The sequence below is a fragment of the Eurytemora carolleeae genome, unplaced genomic scaffold (genome assembly GCF_000591075.1).
Source record: "Eurytemora carolleeae unplaced genomic scaffold, Eaff_2.0 scaffold334, whole genome shotgun sequence".
Taxonomy (NCBI): Eukaryota; Metazoa; Arthropoda; class Copepoda; order Calanoida; family Temoridae; genus Eurytemora; species Eurytemora carolleeae.
The window spans coordinates 400,135-423,829 of NW_019396897.1; the positions used below are offsets into that span (position 1 = coordinate 400,135).

The following is a 23,695-nucleotide window of genomic DNA, read 5'->3' on the forward strand; positions in this document are numbered from 1 at the left end:
GTCTACGGCCATATCATGTTGAACGCACCAGTTCTCGTCTGATCACTGAAGGTAAGCAACATTGAGCTAAGTTAGTACTTGGATGGGTGACCGCCTGGGAATACTAAGTGCTGTAGGCATTAACTTTTGTGAATTTTTTTTTTCAAAACTTGTAATATTTGGATCAATATTCTGGATAAAATGTTAAGGGACCCATAAACATGCTTTGAACAGTTTCCTTCTGACTACATTTCCTGAATTTTGTATATTGAAATTTCCAAGTTGATGCTGTTTGTTACTTTTGGTTTAATAATTAAAGATGCATGATCTGGTAGACTTTAACCAAGCTGTATATATATATATACAATTTTTTTTCACGTGTAATGCCGGGCCCATCAGCTGTTTACAATTAAAATATATAACATTTTAATTTATTATCATTATAGGTTATGATAATTTTTATTTCTATAAATAATATTATTTATTCTAATATTATTTTGACATTTTGAAAAACCTTTGTTTCGTTTTGTTAATAATATAAAAAATATGAAAACAAAAAGATTGTTTTGAAAACCATTCTTTTTTAAAGGAATGAAACTAAGTTATGAAGGAAGGAAAAAAGATCGTTCCATAAAACTATATTTTTGAAAACAAACGTTGTAGGATGTTTTCGAAAATTTTAATTTTAATTTCAAAATACTTTTTTCCAAAACTGTCGTTTTTAATCTAAAACAATCGTGTTTCCATTTTTATTATGTGTTTTTTTCCGAAAAACGAATTTTTGCTTGTTTTAAAAATTGAAATATTTAAAGCAGAGCATCCTACAGATTCTAGAGATATAGAGCAGGCTGGAGATCAACCGAGATGCAGAGCATCCTCCAGATCCCAGAGATATAGAGTGGACTGGAGATTAACCAAGATGCAGAGCATCCTACAGATCCAGAGATATAGAGTGGACTGGAGATCAACCGAGATGCAGAGCATCCTACAGATCTAGAGATATAGAGCAGACTGGAGATTAACCAAGATGCAGAGCATCCTACAGATCCAGAGATATAGAGTGGACTGGAGATTAACCAAGATGCAGAGCATCCTACAGATCCAGAGATATGGAGTGGACTGTAGATCAACAGAGATGCAGTGCAGACTACCGATCACAGGGATATGGAGCAGACTGGAGATTAACCAAGATGCAGAGCATCCTACAGATCATATAGATATAGAGCAGACTGGAGATCAACAGAGATGCAGAGCATCCTCCAGATCTAGAGATATAGAGCAGACTGGGGATCAACGGAGATGCAGAGCACCCTACAGACCACAGAGATATGGAGTAGACTGTAGATCAACAGAGATTCAGTGCAGACTACCGATCACAGGGATATAGAGCAGACTGTAAGTATGCAGAGCAGACCACAGAGAATGGGGGATAATGCAGATATTAAGGATACTGCAGATAATGTAGATGTTGCAGATACTGTGGAGACTGTAGATACTGGGGAGACTAGAGATCAAGAGCAGATGGATAGAGAGCTAGGATGGATCACAAAAATCACCAGTTATATAAACTACAGGAGAGCTACAAGGAGAGGATCATAGATCTGTGGCAGATTGATAGAGAACTAGAATGATCATAAATCACCAGTTATATGAACTACAGGAGAGGTACAAGTAGAGGGTCATAGATCTGTGGTAGATTGATAGAGAACTAGGATGATCATAGATCACCAGTTATATAAACTACAGGAGAGCTACAAGGAGAGGATCATAGATCTGTGGCAGATTGATAGATAACGAGGATGATCATAAATCACCAGTTACATTAAATACAGATGAACTACTTAGGGACTCTTTGGCCCTATGGAATATGATCTATGAAGGAGATAACTAGGATTGATCAGGAGATCAGGTTATATGATCTATAGAAGGATTAGCTGGGACCAAATCTAACACATCAGGGAGCAGAAGTTCAGATGAACTACTGAGGGACTCTTTAGCCTCATGTAGTGTGTATTAGATAGGAAACCGTTATAACAGATATATTTATGTCATTACATGTAAATCAACAAATCTCGTTATTAAACCTATGTTTGAGGATCTGAAGAGATAGCTATTATGAGTAAAGATGGTTGCATTATGGCAAGGGAATAAGTAGGAGAAAACCTTTGAACAAACCCTTATGGTAGAGGGGCCATTGGTGGATCTTGCTATTCCTACGATTTATATCTGGAATTGAAGTAAACGAAGAGACCACTAAACTAAAATCAAAATCCAAAACTAAACTGATCGCTATTGAAAACTAAGTAAGTAAGCAAGTAATATTTATTGCACAATAACATGTTAACATATTAAAGTGGCAGGAGATATACAATTCACAGGATTGCGGTTTACAACGTAAATCTCATATGCGCAACCCTATGCTCAAAGTTATCTAAAAGTACATTTATAAAAATGCAACCGTTTTTTAACTTCTTTTTATCGGGAAAAAATGTGCAGCTAAATCCTAAATTATTATCATTATTTTCAAAATATGCATTATGGTTTATTAAATAATTATTTATGTTTTTTTTGTGTCAAGTATTAATCTGGGCTAATGTTACCTTGAAAATTACAGTTGTTAAAAATGCATTTGTTTTTAAATTGAACAAACTTTGCAGGAAATTATTTGAAATTAAACAACTGTTAAAGCAATTTCAGCAAAAGACAATTATTTAAAATTCTATATAATAGATAAGGTATATATTTATGACAAAAGCATATTTATGATTTACTACTCCTAAAGTTTTATTAAGAACCAGTTAAATATAGTGTGTAAAATCAAACACGAAAATTTGACATTCGCAATCAATGAAAACCATGATTTTAGTCTGCACCAGGAAAATGCTGAAGCTAAAAAGAAAAGCAATGTTTGTTCTACATAAACTTTTTTTGTTTCGTATACAAATTGTAGTTGTAGCAACAAAAATCTGATTCTTTTACCAAAACATATATATTTCTACAAAATTTAAAGAATTTTTTGATTATAAAAACAAAAAATAATCTTATAAGAAGGGGAAGTGGGTTATACAATACTGCATGCTTTAGTTTTACGGAGCGAAGTGAGTATTTAAAGATCCACAAATGAAATATTTTGATGCTATATATACAGGGTCAACCAGGTTGTCAGGAAATTTATTTATTCTTATTTTTTACATTTTTGGTTCCTGCTGATGTGACTATGATTCTTTTTTTTTCTAAACTATTCAAGTTCATTAAAACATTCTGTTCAAGACTTTTTAATTTATGTTGACACTAAAATTGCCTGAAAGGGTTTAATTCAAAATACGGATACTCATGAGATTTTAATGGCAGAGATTCAGTTACAATTCTTTTTATGAAAACTTTGAAATAATTTTTATTAACAAAATACTTCTCAAAAAATGTGTGTAGACATTAAATGGTTGCAGGTCAACCTTTTCACGAAAATGTTTAAAGTTACATTCTAACTGTATCATATAAATATGTGCATAAGATGTCTTATTACTATGCAAAATTAGGGTTCGTACCTATGTATTTATATTACTTCAGCACTATACAGTAATTTACATTTCGTCCTATGGGTAACATCGTAAGGTAGATAATTTATTAATCTTATTAAAACTGCAACTGGAAAATTAAATTCTGATGTATAGAGCCATACTGATGAGCCCTAATAGAGTGTAGCAATGTGTAATACTTTTTAACATTCTATTCCATTTTCATCACTTTTTATTTTTATAAAAATATTAATTATATATCTGAGATTATAAAATATATATTGTATATCCAAAAAATGTACACTTTTGCCAATTTCAGGCCGGACTGCACAGATGAATTTAATTATCCTTCTAAAGTACTATTAAAACTTCCATGACTCATGTATGTTGCTAGGCAAAACTTTCCTGATACACTGATACACTGATAATAAATCGCAGAAGATTGGGATCTATCTTCTAATCACATGTACCACATAACAGGCAGCTAGGAATGTAGTAAACGCCTACTCCATAACAATTTACTTAAGACGTATCTATCCAGGTATCACTTGTTTTCAGATCAACCAGGACTAAGTTCTCAGATTCTAAATGACACACAGACAAAATTCTCGACCAGGCCACACTCCCCGGTTCTAAAGGACACCCAGTCCAGTGAAATTGCTACACAGGCAATGTCTCAACTTGAATAATTCAATGAGTCCACTAGAATTAGGGTTTCCAGTCGTAATTACGCGTAATTATGCGTAATTGCGTGTAACACTTTCTTTCACTTACGCAGGAGCATTACGAGTAATTGCGCATTTATTACGTTTATGAAAGAAAGTCTAGTTTGGCGTAATTAAGGCGTAATTACGCGAAATTACGTAATACAAAACAATTCCGTAATAAATAAAGTACATATTAATTCTCAGAAATAATTATAGCAGGAAAGTATGTGTAAGGATATGCCCGCTACAACCATGTCAAACATATTATGACGATTTAATTGAAAATTTTTTCAAACAAGGAAGGTAAACTTGAGAAAGTAGGTTGAAATATTAACAAGTCGTTGAAAATTAAAAATTTTATAGATTATGTATTTCTTGATAAAAATAAATTGTTGGCCCTTTGTTAAACTTTTTAGTTGTCAAACGTGAAAATTACATCAACATAGTATTGGCTGAAATTCTGATTCAACTTGTGTGACATTATTTTCCTAGTAAGTTAATTGTTTTATTTAAATTAAAAGTTAAAACTTCAAAAATTCATAGACGTAATTATTGCAAAATTTTGCAAAATTACTTTGTAGAAATTACGCAAAATTGAAGTTTCGCTAATTGCACGTAATTAATACAAAATTTCGCGAAATTACCTCATAGAAATTACGCGAAATTAGGCCGTAATTACGCACAATTATAGTTTCACTTATTACGCGTAATCATTACAAAATTTTGCGAAATTACATTGTAGAAATTATGCGAAATTACGCTGTAATTTCGCGAAATGGATATTTCCCCAATTACGCGTAATCCTGTGAAATTACACGAAATGAAAATTATTACGAGTAACTGCACGTAATTACACGAAAGAGAATAATCTATTACGTTGGAAACCCTGACTAGAATTTTTGATGGGATAGTGGCAATGCTTAGAGATTGAAAAAATTCTAACTCCAAGTGTAATTTTCACATCCTTGTCTTGTCTCCTTCTCATTGAATTTAATCTTTTTTTAAAGTAAATTTAGGCTTCACAGATATATCTGGAGAAAGAAAGAAGCAACATTTTAAAATTGCTTATTATCTATTGAATTGATATTTATTTAGAACTACTTTGATATTTTCAGAAAAATATATATTTTTCTAATATAACCACATCTGTTACAACTCTCTAGCATTCATCTCTACTTTTGAAATATGAAAATATTCTAAATAATTAGGCTTCAAGGCCATCTACACTTGTAGAAAAGTAGTAAATTGCAAGAACCTGGTGGGTTAAAATCAGTCCAAGCTTGAAGTTTAGCCACGAAACAACATGAAGATCTTCCTCCTCCTCTCTATAACAATCCAGGTTATAAGCTCTCCATCTTTAAACTAAAGCTCCTGGTTGGGTTACTGCTTTAAAACCATGAGTAACTCGATTTTTAACCTTTAACTTTCAGAAATTTAATTTAATGAGTAAAAAGTAATTTGAAAACAGAGTTGGCTCTGCCTAGAGTTGTTTTTTAGTTTAAAATATTCTTAAAAAAGGAACTGAGTTTTTGCCACAAACTTTTATTTTCTAATCACTATATCTTTGGAGCCCGATGCTGTAGATGCTTTGATATGTCAGACTATGAATTATGTTAGATCAAATAATCATAGCTTGAAATATCAGAGGTTAACATCTTTAGGTAGGAGAAATATAGGGATTAGACTTTTTCAGTTTGTGGCAAAAACTCAAGTCCTTTCTCTCAATTCAAAACTGTATTTGGTTAAAGTTTTCTTTTATTAATCTATGAAATATTATGATTTAAAAAAATGGAAAAACATACAAAAAACCTATTGTTTTAACATAAATACTTTTTACATATATTCTATCTCAGAATCAAAATTTGGCATTGTGTAAGCAAGCAATTGTTTGAACATTGAAAAAGTAATTTAGTAATTTAGCATATCAAGTGCTTTCAATAATTGAGGTTATGGTGAATCATACGTTATTTATTTAAATTAAAATTCAGGTTGTTCTGTCTGAAGATGTCTCCAGCACTGGATCTGATGTGAGTGCCTCTACCCATGATGAAATGATGAAATCTACCCCTGAAAATATTGATTTTACTGGATTTGGAACCGGTCTAGGAAACGAATCCATGCCTCCAACTGACATGCCTGGTCCTAAGCCAACCAGAAAACCAATGCCAAAGCCAGATATGGGTTGTATGGGAGGCTTAAAAGACATGGATATGGAAAGTTTCAGGCTTAAAATGGCAATGGGTAAGACAAAGATGACATTAAGTTTATCGTCCCAAAAATTATTGAATTTTGTTTTGTTTGAATTACCTAGCACCTAGCGATTAGCATAGTATTAATAATTGTAATGTATTTGCTATTTGTTTTTGTTCAATTTTCAAAACTATTTGTTAAGATTTTTTAAAGTGGATCTTTTGATGATTACCATATTAAAAACTTTGCAGTTCTTTCCTATTTTTAAAACTTGTTCACAAAAAATTTAATTCAATTTGATGTTTAGGAAAGATGTGTCCTCCTTGCAAGAATATCCTCAAGGGACCTAAAGCTGGATCTTATAAACTAGAGTCTGTAAGTAAAATTAAGTTATAGTTAAAACTTTATTAGAAAAAACAACCTACACATGTATAGATGGATTATCTAGGCTATGGAACCGGCTTGTGATGATGGATGCCTCTACAGTAGGAATGGAGTTTACTACTGTTTCGAACAAAAGGAATCATCAGAAGAAATGGAAGATGGATACCCAACTCAGGAGTGTGGAAAACTTAATGATAAAATGATCAAAAAACTGATGGAAAATCTCCAGCACAAGGAAGATGAAAGTGAAGAGTCATCCTCCTCCTCAGAGGAAGATGAAGAAGAGGAAGAAAAAATTGAGGTGACTTACACCACAGATGGTACGCGCCCAACCAAGCACCCCAGCCCAATGAGTACTACTGGAGATGGAGCTACTGGCACCATTCATCACAGCTCAACTGTACCACCTCTACGTTAATGATTTTACTTGAATTAATTACTATTTATTAATTGAAAAAATAAAATTTGGCCATTTATTTGTCTTACTTATAATGGATCAAATATTCTTAACAAGTTTTTTTTTAATTAACCCACAGCTAGGGAGTTAGTTAATATGACTTGACATTATTCCAATCGAAAAATTGGTTTTCAATATGAATCAGGGTTTGATTCAGTACCTGTCTGTGACATTTAACAGCTTGGATCAGGTACTCAAAGAATAATGCCTTTAAGATATAATTTTGGATTTAAGGACTGAATAACCACTTGTTAAATAAGTCACAAATGTGCACCTTTTTTTTGTAGGCTTTTAGTCATTTATGCTCTATATTTGTGTGATAGAGAAACATATTTGATAAACCTTCACTTCCAAAATACATAAAAGATTAACTTTTATTTTCTGCAAGTTTTATTGAATTTTAATAAGAAAAAAGAACATGCAGTTCTTACCTTTGTTAAAACTTTTTTGTTAATTTTTAAAAACCTCCATTTCATCAGAGCTTTGCCAAGATAATGGGGGTTTCCAACCTCCCCCATGGTTGCTTACCCTAAAAGGTTATGCGGGGGGCATTTGATGTCCCCCTCCCTTTAGTTTTTTTGTCATACCATTAATTTTTGGACACTATCACTGTTAATTTTTTTTACTTTTAACAAAATGCGATTGAAAGGTTTTTAGGAATGATTATGTTTTTAATGCTCAGGTTAGGGTACAGGGCTGTTAGGGTGGACCTGTAAAAATTGTTTAGAGGTGCTCTTTTTCTTCAAAGACTGCCTTAAATTCAATGCGTGTATAGGACATTGTTATATATTTTACCATAATTGTCATACAATCCTAAAATTTTGACTGTGAACAATGTTTTATATCATTTTGAAGAAATATTAATCTTTAGCCCACTAATTATCAATTTTAATGCTGATTGCACTCAAACTTTAAAAACCCAACTTAAAAGTTTAAAACTGTTCATTTTGCATTTTCAACGTTTTTTTATATGATTTACTATCTCTTAACCCCGACTACTTCTTTTAAGTTCTTGAGAAAAGCCCATCTTGTAAATAATGAAAAAATGACATCTCCAGATATTTGAGGATTCTAAATTCAAAATGAATAGAAAAAATATGTTTAAAAAACATATTTTTTAATGCATAGGGTAGGGTGCAGGACTGTAAAAATTTAAAGGATTTAAATTTTTTTATTTTTTTATTTATAGGGTAGGGTACAGGTTGGAAAAAAAATCTGGTCTGTGAAAGAGAAAATCTAAACTAGCTCATAACTTTTTGTAACAAAGGCTACAGATCCAAAAACTATTTTTTTAAAAGCCCTAAAAAATAGATGAGAAACATGTGTCATACTTTGATATTTGTTTAGAAAAAAACAATATATATTTTTTACACTTTTTTCATCCTTTTTTGTTATTTTTTCATTTTGTTCCACTCTGTCTAGCTAGCCCCCTAACAATTAAAGTTATCGATCTAATTTTCAATGAGCTTGACCTTGAAAAATTGGGCTATGAACACAGATCTTAACCCTATAACTATTCTCTAAGACTTTTTTTTGGGGGGGGGGACGTGGGATGCCCCCCAGGCTGTACATAGAATCACACCTCAAAGCCTTCATAGGGTTAAATCAAACCACATTTTGTTAATTTTATAAATTGTTATAAAATCATCAATTTTCAATATTCGGTAAATGTTAACCACACTTTATAGTTTAAAAAAGGTTCATTTTACATTTTCATCTATTTTTTGTAGACAAGGATTATGCCAGATTCAAAACAGTATCCTCCTACACTTTTAACTAAACCATGATGTAAAAGTCATTAAACAGAAATCCATAAATCACTTAATGATAAAACCACAATAGAAATCAAATAATTTTTCAGAAAAAAATGAAGAATATGAATGCATTTTGATCAGCCATAGCTTTTAGGGTATCTTTGGACATGTCATAAATGGAGTCACTTTTCAGTCCCTTTCATTCATTTAGAAATTGAGAGAATTAATGGAAAAAAAATATTGCATAACATTTATCAACTTTTCATGTAGGTAGTTTGTAGAGGATTTTAAATTGGAAAGATTTGGCTGACTTTATTTTATTTTTCATTTAATATTTTCCAACTGATTACACACTGTTTCCATTAGCAAACTGTATCATTTCAAGGATGAAATCTTTAATAACCCATAATTTAAAGAACTCCAGCTGCACAATTAATATTATCTTGACTGTTCTGACTTCTTTTGAAATGGATTCATGGAAACTAGTGTTAAAGGGACTGTAAGCATAGTTTCAAATGATCTCCAGCCACAAATGGCATTGCCCTATTCACAACAGTACCCATAAAAACTTAATCTAATTAATTATAATTAACATATAACATCAATGTTTAAAGCTCCTAAAGTGGATCATTTTCAATTGTTATTTCACAACATAAGTGACTTGCTCTTCTACTGAATTAAAACTTATAAACCTAGAAAAGTAATATGTTCCATATTAACAATCTGTTAAAGGTTTCAAGGTACTGCTGGGAATTGGCATTGCCATTTTTGCATGAAGGGTCACATAAAATTACACTTACAGTCCTCTCAAGAAGGGTTTTTAATCAATTATACATGTAAAAAAATGTTATGTTCTTGACTACATTTAAACACTAATATTTCTTGCAATGATTTAGATATATATTTTTTAGCTGTAGGAACTTTATTAGTAAAAAGGTGAAAATGAGCATAAGCATGAGCATGAGCATGAGCAGTTTTCAAAGATGGTACAGTTTAATTTTAATCCTGTGATATGAATATACGACGGGTTTAGAAACCAACCAATGATCAAAAGCAAATCATCTGCAATCTCTTTTAGACAAAGCTATATTCCTTCTCTACAGCAGTTCTACACAACATCTTGTAGAGCTTACACTTTTTTCAATTGGCTATGTTTTGATTATAATAAATAAAATAGCAATAGTATCAATTGGTGTATTTATAGTATGTTTAAAAGCAATACTTCAACTCCCTTGGTCTTTGGGCCATCGTTGGGCCATGCTCATTACAGTGGTATAAACTTATTAGTAATTCTGATCAGTGTAATTTATGGTTCCCAAGGGGTTTTCAGGCCCCTTAGTCCTATAAACCATAAAATCAATAGAGACATATCAGTTTTACATTTAAATTTATAATTTTCATAAATTTTCTTTAAAAAAATTAAAAAACTGTATTGTGCACTCTTTTTTTCACCAATTTTATTTTGAAATTATTATTACATCAATCATAATTATGTTAAATGTAAAAATCGAAGAAGATTAGATTAAATCAATGCCTTCTCCAGTTCCTTAATCTTGCAAATTTTAATTTTCATCCAATTAAATCAAAAAATTTAATTATGGACAAGGAACAACAACAGATGCACCATTTAAGAATTGCTTTGGTAATGCAGCATCCAAAAGTGTCCATTCCTCTCCATCATATTCTTCTATTGTTGTTCTTTCATCCTGTCTGCCTCCAAACACTGTCAGTTTTCCATTTAGCACCACCATGGTTAAACCAGATCTTACCCAGTTTAATTTATTAATTGGTCGCCATTCTTTGTTGGTCAAACTGTATGCAAACACATCAGTAGTTGCATCCCAATAACTTTCAGAACTATCGTAGCTGTTCCTTTATAATGAAAATGCTAGCATAAGATTAAGACTTTCTTATTTAAAATTCAAAATTTAAATTTCATAAATTTTACGCATATAGGACGGTTCCTCCAGCAACATAGATTGAATCCTCAAATAATGCACATCCAATTCTTTCTCTGGATAAATATGTTTAATAAATACTAAATTGTAATACATATATCAAAAAACTTCATGTCAACAAATTGCATGTTTCAGTGAAACATTAATATAATTATCACTAAGTGATTTTCAACCTGTAAAAATGACATTTGACACAATGGCATGTAGTAATCCCTTTTTCATCCAAACTTGATGGTGTAAACCTTTTATATTTCAAACTTTGCCAAGCTAATTTTACTGACAAATATTCATAGTTTGAAATATCCAAGGTATGAAACATCAGATGGGAACATCAACTTTTATAAACATTATTTTGTCACTGTTAAGTTGTGTAGTTCCATCATTACAGGGAATCTATTTTTGGAAATAACTGGAAACCCTTTTTATTGGAATTCCAAGTTCTGAAACCAAGGTAAGCATCTGAATTAAATTGCTAAAATGATAAGAAATGTCCTTCTGCAACTAATTCACTTTATTTCACTTTGTAACAGTTTTGCTGCAAATGACAGAAAAAATTAGCAATTCACATATGCCCACTTAAAATAATGCTTACAGTGAATTCTGTTACAGACTTTAAACCAACCAAAGGGTAAACATAACAAAGCATTAAAAGTAAATACCTGTAGTTTTCTAAACTTGGTAAAGTTTCAACCAAATTTCCATCTACGTCATACTTTTCTACACTTGTTGTAATAACATTTTTATTGAAATTACCACCAATAAGGATCAGTTCAGTATCACTAAAGACCCCAATTTAATATATAAATCATGATAAAAAAGCATAACAAGTAAACTATTATGGACCAAAATTAAAAAAGAAATATTTATTACTTTAATGTTACCTTACTGTAACAGAACAGTGACGTATTCTGTAAGTGGTAAGATTTTTGTCCAAGTTTGACCAAGAATTTCCCTCATACCGCATAATGGAACTAGATTACAAATAATAACCAATAAAATAGCAATGATAAAATCCATAAACATGCAACCTACACTTATTGCTTATATCTTGCTGTTAAATAAAAGTTACTTACTTCTTATATGTGACAAAAATATATGATCCCACAGATGACATTGCATAATTTCCTATATAGAAGGGAAATGATGCAATCTGTTCCCATCTACCATTTCTTCCAGTATTGGCATAACACCTAAATTTTCATATTTTCAATCCTATTGGAAAAAAAGCTAATTTGGTGTGTAAAAACAGGGTTTTTTCACTAACCATTTTGAGGTACAGGAATAGACTTTTCCATTTAGATATGCAGCTCCTGCAAAAAGCAGTAAAATGAACAATTCTAATAAAAGGAGGGAAACCTTACATTCACAATAAAATAAAATTTTGAAAATGTTTAATATATTTGTATATATAGAAGATTGATCAGCAGGAACAGGTTTAGCGATATAACATTATTGCTCCAATGGATACACAAAGAAAAGTTTAAAAACAAAATTTCAAATGCAATTTAATTGAATCCAATCCTACCTGCACTGTTTAAATAACTAAAGACGCCACCATCATAAGAAAAATCACAGGGATAACTTTGGGCTCCTAAATTTAAAGTCAGATTAGTTTGTAATAATTAACAACCTAATTTTTAAAATGTTTTTTAAACCCTTTGAAGTGGGCTTTTGCAAGAGATTGGCAATATTTAAACAATCAAAGAGGTTATTTTATTTATATAGAAGTAATTTAAGAAAATTAGAAAATTATTACAGTCCTGTTAAAATTGTGATTTTTAAAGTGTTGATTTTATCTACCGGCCCAATTTCTAAATAGTTTGTGGAAGTGTGGACAGGGGAGGATACAGGGCGGGGTGTAGCCCCCCCCCCCTTAATTTGGAATTTTGTGTTCCTATTTTCAGAATAGCTTCTCAATAACATGCTTAAGTGAAAGAAACCCTAGTGCAAAACAGGGAAAATATCTACGTCTTAATGTGTGAAAAGTTAAAAATCTAGTTTTTTAGTCTTTAGTCATTAATTTTGACTCTTTTTGAGTCTTTGAAGTAAAAAAAAATTAGATTTTTTGTTCCTAAAAAATCTTGCCCCCCCCCCCCCTTACTTAAATCCTGTATCCGCCCCTTAGTGTGGAAGTTGTGTACAGCACACCAGTCTAAAAGTTGCATGATCTGTGGCATTAAAACATGCGCTCGAAAGCATTCAGCCATTCTATTTGTCTAGACTACCCAGTGCAGAGTTGACCCAGTACGTTTTATGCATCAAATATAGGGTTTCCAGTCGTAATTACGTTACACATAATTACGCAGAACACTTTCTTTCACTTACAGAGAAGCATTACGTGAAATTACATGCTAATTACGTATACAAAAGAGAGTCTAGTTTCGCGTAATTAGGGCGTAATTACGCGAAATTACGAAATACGAAACCATTCTGCAATTATAAAGTATTTGTTAATTCTCAGAAATGAATATAGCGGGAAAATATGTGTGAGGATATGCGCACTACAACCATGTCCAATCTGATTGAATAATTTAAATAAAGAAAATAAACAAACAAAAAAGATTATTTAAAAAAATTTAAGTAGCCTGTCAAATGGACAAAAGGGAAGCAAACTTAGATCATGAGATGGAAAAAAGATAATTTGCAAATATTCACTTATTAAAATATTTGTTAGGACAATTAGTATTCCTTAAGATTGATTCTGTCGAATGAAGATTAAAAAAAAACTAGTTTATATTGTATAGTGTTTAATGTGGTGGTCCGGGGGTCTAAGGAGGTGTATTAAAACCTTTTAAAGATTTGGAAATAAAAAAATACTCTTTTTTCTTAAAATACTGAATTATAATTAACAATTAATTATTTTTTTCTGTTCATTCCTGTGAGATCAGTCATAAAACCTCTGATGTATTTAGATTCTTGTACTTAAAGTTAACTTCTGTAGACTGGTTTGTATGGAGGTTTTGCTGATGCGTAAATATTGCAACATTTCGCAAAATTACTTTTGTAAAAATTACGTCATAATTTGGCGAAATTGAAGTTTTGCCGATTACGCGAAATCCTTTGAAATTACATGAAACTTAATTTCGCGTAAGTGAATAATCTATTACGTTGGAAACCCTAATCAAATACAGACTGGCTAGATCACATTGACAGTACATATACAGTCTAAAGAGGCTAAAACGGGAGTGCTCAAATGGGAATACTTCCAATCTAGGGAGCTTAATGATGAGTGCTAGAATTGGTTTGCCCTTCTAATCAACCTGTTCTACCATTTAATAAAGTTTTACCATCTGGATCTGAGAACAGCAGAACAGTTTCCAGCTGTCCCTAAAATAGATAAGTTAAATACCAAAGTTGACCTCTTTCTAAATGACAGAGTTCAAATTGCTCTCTAAAAAGCTTTAAATTGCATTAACAACAAAAGTGTGATTGATATAATCTAAATGATACCTCGCCACTGCATTCAGTAGTAACATTACCCTCACCAAAACAAAAAAGCTCGCCTGAAAAGTTTAAATTTAGCTTTTTACTACAAATCAAATATAAGGTCATTTGTAAGAACAAAGAAGATCCTTTTATTATGCCTATAACTAAAAGTTAAGTAATGGTAGATATTTTAATTAACAGCAACACAAAAATATAAGCTATCAAACTTTAATTTCTAAATCTGTGAACAATTTAGTTTGATCTATGTAGTGAAAATGATCTTTACAGATTTGTAATCTTTGAAAATTTTTTCGAGTTCTTCAAAATTTCAAAAATCATTCAACCTTTTTCTAAAAGCAACCTACCATGCTAAAGGGTTAACTACATTATGCTAGCAATTTTGCAGGTTGCCTGTATCACATGCTTCTTAATATTATGCATCTCTGCCAATATTTAGACTAATAGTAGATTGAGAGAAGGACCTGATGTGTCTCCACGCTTGTGATACAAGCATCCACTATAGCAGTCGGCTGGTAGGTTTGCTAGCTGAGCAGTAGAATTGAAAACATATGTATCCCCGCCAGGTTCAGTCTTTTAAGGTGATAAAAAACATATAGAATTTTTTATGGTCATTTCTGAGTAAAAATTAGAAGCTGGTATTTTAAATTTAAAACAGGGAAACTCTAATCATAAACTTTAACAAGTTGAAGAGGAATCTTTCTGTAGAATTGCTTTTAGTTTTGAGCAGATCTTTTATACAGCATAAATGAGGAATTGAGTCTTTGCCACAATCTACATTTTCTGAATCCCTGTATCTTTGCAACCTGATAGTGTAAACCTTTAGTATTTCTAACTTAAAAAGTTTGATCTAAAAGAATTCATAGTTTGAAATACCAAAGTCTTCAACAGTGGATTGCAAAGTTATTAGTAGTAGAAAATCAGAGTTTGTGGCAAATACTTAATTCTTGTAATGGAACTAGCTCTATTTGTAATCTTGTAATGGTAGGAAATCATTTTTGTATTATCTTTTTTTACACAGAGTCGAAAAGTTAATATTGATTGTAACAAGATTTTGAAAAATAAAAAAATTGAAATCTCCTAAAATGTAATATAACAAAATATATACCCTCCCGAGACAGCACTCGGCGGCAGCATGGGAAATACAGACAAGAAAAATAAGGTTTGCTCTCATCTTAAGGTTCCGACTAACAATAACATTTAAATTATTCAAACACAGATGCACACATTGCATAATTAGTAAGGAATGTGGTAATTGATGGGGGGGGGGGAGGGGCGGAAGGGTTGTATTTGTGAAGGTTCAAGATCGAGTATGCTGCTTAATCACCCATTCACTTTACTACAAAAAAGATTTTTTTATGTTTCAGGCTCAGCATACTGCATATTTTCTACACCCTATTGCAAATAAGCAGTTAACAGGTGAAAGCTGGATTGCAGCATACATGGTTGCATGTTTTCTCTCAATCATATATGACATAAAATGAAATGGGAAGATTTACACTTGAAACCTTAACTTCTCCAATAACTCTAATCTTTATAATCTTTGCAACCAAATGTCATAGACCTAAGATAATAGAGGTGGAATAGTTTTCAAAAACCAAAAAAATATTCTAAGGCATGTTTACAAAATGTAATTTTCACAAATATTGAAAATGGCCATCGCTAATGGGTTTTAATGATAAAAATGATGATGATAAGTTGATAACTATACAAAGGAATTGAGTCTTTGCCACAAACTCAAATTTTCAAATCCCTATATCTTTGCAGCCTGATAGTTTGAATCTTTTTATTTCAAACTTAGATTATTTGATCTAACACAATTCATAGTTAAATATATAACAAGGTCTGCAACCGTTGGTTTCAACGAAATTGTAATTAAAAAATCAGAGTTTGGTGCAAAGACTCAATTTTCAAGTTTTTTCGATTTGTAAATAATAAATTTAAACTCGGGAATAAAGCCGATCTCAGCAAGACCCATATCAATATACTCTAGTGTATCTAGGCAATACACTTTTCAAAAATTTTATTGTTGCCTTTAGTACTGATTTGTTGAAGGTTTATTTTCATTAAAACCTATTAGCAACAGCCTTTTTGTAAGCATATTTTAAAATTCCTAGAAGAATACATTTATGGTTCAAGAAAATAATTCCAGAAAAATGCTTAACCCTTAATAGATAACTTTGAATTCTGTTTTCTCAAATCCACAAAAGTTTGAAATATTAAAGGTTAAACACCATAAGGATTGTAAAATTTGATTTTTGTGGCAAAAATTCATGAGTTTTAAATTTATGGAAAGAACTGGTGATTAAGAATAGCTAATGGCATAGTTAATTTAATATTCATTAATATTCGGATAGAGAAAAGTACTGTAATACCAATCCCTTTAGATGGTTATAACAATACCAAAGATTCTTTTGTATAGATTTTGATTCAATATTTATTGAGAAAGACCTAATTGACAAGGTCAACACATTAAGATTTCAATTATATTTATCAAATATCTTAATAGCATATTAGTTATTAATATTTATAATGAAATCTAATTAAAACAAAACAATAATTTATATATTTTTTCTAAACTTTTTAAAACAAAGATTATAAGATTAATAGTTTCAGAAGAAAAAGCGAAAGCATAATTGACACATTGCTAATTGTTTTATGCTAAATCAAAAACATCTAACTAAAAAATTCAAAAACTGAAATATGCAAAAAGTGGAAGTAAACTATGTAGAGCTTCTTATTACATGGAAGCTTTATTTCATGCAACATACTTGATGTAGTATATCGTGTACTGCGTGTAAACTACCTAATAAGAAAAATACATCATCCTGTGAGGAAGTTGAACCGCCATTTTCAATCAGAGATTCTTATACACAGAAGTTTACTTTTGACGGGCGGATATACAGTGTTTATTACTGAGGCTCTGGAAAAGCTAAGTATTTTAAAATTTTCAAATGCCAATCCAATTTGCTTTAGAGATTAAGGTATAATCAATAAAAACTATGTCCGTGCAACCTGATACCTTATCTATACTCCTGTTAATAACTGTTATTCCTGTGTAATTCTTGTAACTAAACAAAGTATTAACAATATCGTACCTTAAACTCTGTAAATATTCATATATGTACTAGTAAGGTGCCCGCTACGCTACCTTAGTTTTGACTTGTAACCTTAAGTCTCAATAATTAGTTAGTTACATATAAAATCTAGCTTTGAATAGACCTGGCTTAAACCCTAGGTAGAGAAGACAGAAATACAGTGTGTTTTCTGTAATTAAGATAGATTAAGAAAGACTGGCATTTTTTTACAGAACTGGTGGCAATGGCATCTGTATAGGTTTTTGTTTTTTCACAGTAAGTCAGAAATTATTTATTAATAATTTTAGTGTCAAAGAAGAAAATGAAAATCTCAATTGTGACACTGACATTGACCACTGTTTCTTTAAAGACACCCGGTAGGCTTAAAATTAAGAAAACTACTGAATATTTTTTTAGTTTTACATGATTGACAGGCTTCCACCCTCAAAGCCTTGGTACCATAGTTTCTAAGACATGTTAGCATTAACATTTTATCTGTAATTTTTCTATCTGTAATTTTTCTATCTTATGGTCCAGGAACCTTAACAGATACCTTCTCCTTTATCAAAACATTAAAAAAATTATTTGCCATTTATGAATGTGTATGCATGTTTGATACACAAATTGCATTACTAACATTAAATGATTAGTTTTTTTAAATTAAAACATCTTTTTAAATATTGTAAGCTCACAATCAAATTTACATTTTTATTATTATAACTGTGACAGGATTTTATGTTCTTTTGTATAATTTATATCTTTGCAACCTATGTTGTATCTCTTCATATCTTAAGTAAGAATTCTGTTAGATAAATTAAACTAAGTCAGGTTGCAAAGTTATAGGAATTAGAAAATTGGAGTTTGTGGCAAAAACTCAATTCCTTTGATGGAAATCCCACAAATATAGTGTGCGAAGAATGCTTAGGAATTAGTAAATGTTGGTAAATATAATGCAGTGCATTTGTTTAAAATTAAGACTGGTTACAAATGTGTTAAAAATCATATTTAAATATGAAGTTAACTAATAATGCTATAACTTCCATTCCAGTAATCCCAAGATCAAGGAGGCTGTACCCAAACAATATTCCCAACCAGCCTCCAAACTCTGAAGCAAGGTTCTGAATCGTATAAATATAATCCCTCTTCATTATCTTGAAATATCTTGGTTTTCTGATAATCAGATACTTCTCATCTTCTGGAGCCTAAGAAGGAGAGCATAGAGAGAGGTTACTATTGTCTTTTATCAGATATAACCAACTCTTTTACAACTCTTGTATTTTGAAATTGAGCAACAATTTGTTAAGAATAAGCATAAAGATATTTACATTACTAAATATATACTTTAAAGGGTCTGATTATTAAGGAGTGGTTTATGGGGTAAACTAATCATTATTCTACAATACTTTGCTTACTCCCCCGGGTCTGTCCTAGTATACGATTTTTGGACCCCCCCCCACCAAAAATTGTATACTAGGAAATTACCACTCCCCCTCAACCCCTACCTGACGATCAGGCTCAAATTATTGGGCCTACCTTTTTTTCCTGGTAAAACAGGTTTGCTTTAAATTGACTTCTCTTGCATGGTAGGAGGCAGGTGTTAACACCAGGCTTAAAATTTGTAAAAAGTTCCTCGTATTTTTCAAAGATCTCCTTGATTCTCTGCCTAATCTCTAGCACTATTGAAAAGCCATGTATAAGATTACCACAAATTACAAAAAGGAAAATTGTTAGCTGTTAAATAAGGAGGGCACTGTGTCATCAATGTTAAATAAGGAGGGCACTGTGAAATCAATGATTAGGAACATCAAAAAATCATTATTTGATCTTCTATAGTTAATAATTAAGAAGGTACTAGTTAAGTTTGATTTCAATTTAAACAAACAAAACTCACAGGCAACAAAAAAAACTTTAATCATTGACTACTGATCAATCTGACAATTACAGTAGTAAAATGTAGATGCTATCAGATTAACTGTATTTTTTTAAAAAGCTTTATCTGTTCAGCAACAACAAGAACTGAAAAATTTTCCAAGTTTACTCTTATTAAATCAAAGATCTTTGTCAACCAATTTTAAGAACTGATTAGGGCCAACCCAAACCGAACTACTACTTTTTTTTACCCTACAGAGGTTTGGTCCATCACCATTACAGTATTTAAAATAAAAATATAGTTATTAGTTAATGGCTTTTCTCCTTCTCTTGGATAGGAATATTGTAACTTTTTTGAAATACAGACAGGATACTTTGTATCAGAGTTCCTGAAAACAATTAAATGTTTAAATCTACATAGGGGATAATAGTTGTTATACACTAAAGCCAGGAAAAAATATTAATTGAGTAATCAATGAGGCTTCTATATTAATTATTTATCCATTTCCTTGCATTGGATTGTAAATAAACTCTCCTTTTGTTAAGCAAGACACATCCAAATGTTTTGTTCAGCTCCTTGTTCAAATAATCATCTTTACATGTGTCAAAGTCAATGGTGGTTGTGCACAGATCATTAGTTTCTATCACTTGAGTCTGTTCAGCTTCCAGGTTTAATATGTTATTGTTCATGTAATAATGTTCAGGTATTGCAAGGCTGCCTTGGCTGTTCAAGTTTCCAGAATCATGAACTATTACAGTCATCCCTGGCCCCGTTTTATCAACATTAATACTATGCAAAATCTTAGCATCATTTCCCTTGAATATTATTGTTCTGCAATCACATTTCATTAAAAATCCAAGCCAAATAAATGTATTGGATTCATTATGATTCTTTTCATCATGATATTTAGTCCATGGTGCAAGCTCTCTTTTTCTGGTATAAACAGAGATAAGATTTAACAGTGTCAAGCTGGCATTGTTTAATCTATTAGATCCTTGTTCACAAAAAGTTAAAGATATATTCAGATCAGATTCTCCTTTCTTGTATTCAATATTTATACCCGTTGGGGCACTTTTCCATTTAAGGCCTGAATATATGATCTGAGTTACCAAAGCAGAAGATATTCCAATGAAAACAAGAAGGTAGGCAAGATCACCTATATATCTTCTTTTTAGACTAATAGTTTCTTTCAGAATATATCCTAGTCCGAGAATACTAAAAAATATTAAAAAAGTATAATTTAAAAAGATTTTACTCAGCTAGTTCTAATGTTCATGAATCTACAAGTAATACCTTAGTCCTTGGAGTAAACCAACCCATCCCCCAAGTTCACCAACAAAAGCTATAAATCCATAAGAATAATACACCTTACACAAAGTAAATTAGTAGGTATGGTTACCTGAAAACATTGCATAGTGTACATATGGAAGTTGTAATACCTTATTTATTACAGAAGATGATGGAAGTTCAATATTACCAACGAATACACCAGTATAATTAAATGTGGAGTTGATCCAAGGTTCAGTCTCCCTTTTTATCATGTTAATTGTTGTTTTATCTAGTTCTGTAGGTTCAGGCTTAACTTCCAGCTCAATATTTGGTTCTGGACAAGTCAAAGACTGTAGACAAGTCTCAAACATCATGGAAAGGTATTTAAACTCATTTTCCTGAAGCCCATTAGAAGCATAAGTTTTATTTGTAACGTCTTTCAAGAAATATAAATTTTCCAGAAAATCAGCAATATTTCTATCTTTATTTCTTGTTTTTATTTGTTCTAATATGCAGTCATCATATGTAGAACTGTTGTTAAAGTCATCTTTCAATATCTGACTTTGATCCAAAATTTCAAAATTAAACATCATTTTTGGCATATTGACAAACCCAACATCCTCAGACCTGTAAAATTAACAATTAGAATGCTATTACATTTTCATTTAAATTTTGATAAATGTAAGTATTACTACAACAGTTCCAATGTTTCCTCATAATTATAAGAAAACTAAAAATGAAAACGCTCAATACTTCCTGGCAGAATTAAGAATAACCTGTACCTAAAAGAAACTGAATATTTGTTGATAAAATTATATCCTTGTTTTCCATGTCTAAGAAGCTGGCCTGCCATATGAAAATCAATAGACAGTTCTTCATTAGTTTCAAGCTCAATAGTTTTGATGCTGCTCCAGGCGTTCAGGTTTAAAAAATGACAGCTTTCTATATAAGTTCCATACTTTGGAGTATTTATTACACCAAAAATGTAATTAGGATGTTTTAAGTTTTTTTCAGAGTGAAAAACCAGAAGACTTTCTCCATTTTGAAAAACAACTGTCATTGCTTGAAGTTTTTTACTTAGATTTGTGGACTTCAGCCAAAAGTCTGAATGGTTACCAATATAAGAATGATTAGAACCTTTAAAAGGTACTTTATAAATATTTTCCATTGAGCACAATGACAAACTAATATTTATAGAGGGATTCTGAACCAAGTTAACATCCAATTGCTTTTCTCCAGTTATAAGTTTTTCACAACATTTATAAAGAATATACATTAAACCAACTGCACAAAACATTTTGAATACAAGCAAAACACCTGGTAGTTTTTCTTTTGCCAACTTTTTAATAACTTTTCCTGAACTTGAGTGTAACTGTAGAAGTGATTTAATTGCCCCAAGAACAGAAATTCCCAGGAATAGACCAACCCAGCCTCCAAATTCAGCAATGAAAGAAAAACTAGTGTAACTTTCATACATTTCTGAAGCTAGCACTTTAGAGGGGAGTTTCAAATAGTATCCTGGGATAACTGTTTTAACAGGAAACTGAGGGTTCATCAGAATGTACAACCAGTCAACTGGGTTTTCTCTTAAACTAACCTCTATTTGATTGCAAGGTTCTTGGCAATTAACAAGGCTTGTTTGGAATAGTCTCAAGGTTTTCTCATAATCTTTCTTTGATTTGCAAAGTGTTGATTTGTTTCTTCCTTTAATGAGAAAGAGCTCACAGTGATCTCCTGCAAGATCTGAAGACATAAATCTTTCAGCACAAGAATCAAAACTATGAGTCACAGGAGCACACTCCATGTTAGGGGTAGAAGCAAATTGTTTCACTTTAATATCTAGGCTAATATCTGTTATATGATCAATATTTGATACTTCTGTTAGAGCATTTTTAAAGAGAAATTGCCCTTCTTTATGAACATACAAACATACAGGATTTAGGTCGACTTTACCTAAGTTTAAATCAAAAATAAATCTTAGTTAAAATGATATTGGAAAATAGATCAATACCTTTGGGTTTAGCTGGTAAAATATGTAACTGTGTTAACTGTGAAATATATTGATTCAAAGTATAACATTGCAATACATAATTGCCAACATATGGATATAGCTGCATTCTAAATTAATAATTTGAAAACAATAGAATATTTTTTTTGTTAAAAATTTCATGCTTTAATGTCACTGTTTACCTAAAATTCTGCGAGTTATTAGTAAATGACATTTCATTATCATACTCTAATATCCTTTTAGAACCTTCTTCAGTCTTGACATAAAACCTCTCAATAACATCATGAATTCCAAACAATTGACCAACTTTTGATAGATAATCTTCAAATGATAATTCTCTAGAAGATGTCATTTGTGAATTGTCTACCAGGGAAATGTTTTCCTAACAATACAACATATTATGCCGCATTTAATGCCAACCAAAACTCTTTAAATTAGACAAACTACAAGATGAATTTGTTCTACTGTATTAAATGTGTTCTTTATTGGTATTTTTAATGAAAACTTGCATTGGAACCCTGTAAAAAAACACAGGGGAAAATTGTGTTCCAGTTATAGCTACGATCATATTACATTGGTATACAAAATATGAATGAGTCTTTATTTAAATTAATATATACCTCTTGTTGATCAAAGCAATTCAGATCAATTCCTACAAATTGAATAAACATTTTTCTTGTGGCAGTGAGAAGCATTTTTTTACCGGTGTGGCGTAATTTCTGGGTAAACATTAAATAATGGTAGTACTCTACGCAGAACATTTTCTGCAGCATTCGCGCACAATTCTGTGAATGTAAACAGTAAATTAAGTGAAAGTATTTCTCATATTTGAGAATCAATCAAGTTTTGCTGAGCAACAGACAGTAACAATCAATTAATTGTTTTAACATTAGGGATCGATGTTACAGCTTTATTTAAGTTAATTGTTAAGATAAGATTCTGATACTTGCAACTAATGAGAGTTTAATGTATAGTTAGTTACTTCTGTACTCACATTATATCAGCATTAAGATGTATATTTAAGTGTATAAATATAATTTCTTATTTTAAAATTTCAGATAAAATACCAGATTCCTCATGTGC

The 23,695-nt window shown here is 31.2% G+C and overlaps 4 protein-coding genes and 1 non-coding gene across 5 annotated transcripts; 2 read left to right on the forward strand and 3 right to left on the reverse strand.

The window, feature by feature from the left end:
* LOC111709898 (5S ribosomal RNA) lies at positions 1 to 119 on the forward strand. Its single transcript, XR_002766963.1, has one exon. It is a non-coding gene; the product is annotated as a 5S ribosomal RNA (ribosomal RNA).
* A 5,313-nt stretch (positions 120 to 5,432) lies between these two features.
* Positions 5,433 to 7,251, forward strand: LOC111709879 (uncharacterized). The gene is made up of 4 exons (XM_023483809.1): positions 5,433 to 5,540; positions 6,190 to 6,442; positions 6,699 to 6,766; positions 6,840 to 7,251. Exons 1-4 carry the CDS (start codon positions 5,505 to 5,507, stop codon positions 7,191 to 7,193), a joined length of 711 nt encoding a protein of 236 aa, XP_023339577.1. The 5' UTR covers positions 5,433 to 5,504; the 3' UTR covers positions 7,194 to 7,251.
* A 3,175-nt stretch (positions 7,252 to 10,426) lies between these two features.
* LOC111709897 (kelch-like protein 20) lies at positions 10,427 to 15,601 on the reverse strand. Its single transcript, XM_023483837.1, has 11 exons — positions 15,497 to 15,601; positions 14,853 to 14,961; positions 14,395 to 14,447; positions 14,232 to 14,271; positions 12,470 to 12,535; positions 12,209 to 12,254; positions 12,018 to 12,134; positions 11,826 to 11,915; positions 11,604 to 11,723; positions 10,935 to 11,000; positions 10,427 to 10,858 (listed from the first exon to the last, which is right to left on the reverse strand). Exons 1-11 carry the CDS (start codon positions 15,560 to 15,562, stop codon positions 10,582 to 10,584), a joined length of 1,050 nt encoding a protein of 349 aa, XP_023339605.1. The 5' UTR covers positions 15,563 to 15,601; the 3' UTR covers positions 10,427 to 10,581.
* Positions 15,602 to 19,797: 4,196 nt separating this feature from the next.
* On the reverse strand, positions 19,798 to 21,220 carry LOC111709890 (uncharacterized). The gene is made up of 3 exons (XM_023483827.1): positions 20,775 to 21,220; positions 20,629 to 20,702; positions 19,798 to 20,550 (listed from the first exon to the last, which is right to left on the reverse strand). Exons 1-3 carry the CDS (start codon positions 21,204 to 21,206, stop codon positions 19,824 to 19,826), a joined length of 1,233 nt encoding a protein of 410 aa, XP_023339595.1. The 5' UTR covers positions 21,207 to 21,220; the 3' UTR covers positions 19,798 to 19,823.
* A 114-nt stretch (positions 21,221 to 21,334) lies between these two features.
* Positions 21,335 to 22,715, reverse strand: LOC111709882 (uncharacterized). The gene is made up of 2 exons (XM_023483812.1): positions 22,616 to 22,715; positions 21,335 to 22,557 (listed from the first exon to the last, which is right to left on the reverse strand). The coding sequence occupies exon 2, from the start codon at positions 22,406 to 22,408 to the stop codon at positions 21,335 to 21,337; it is 1,074 nt and encodes a 357-aa protein (XP_023339580.1). The 5' UTR covers positions 22,409 to 22,557; positions 22,616 to 22,715.
* Positions 22,716 to 23,695: the final 980 nt, after the last annotated feature.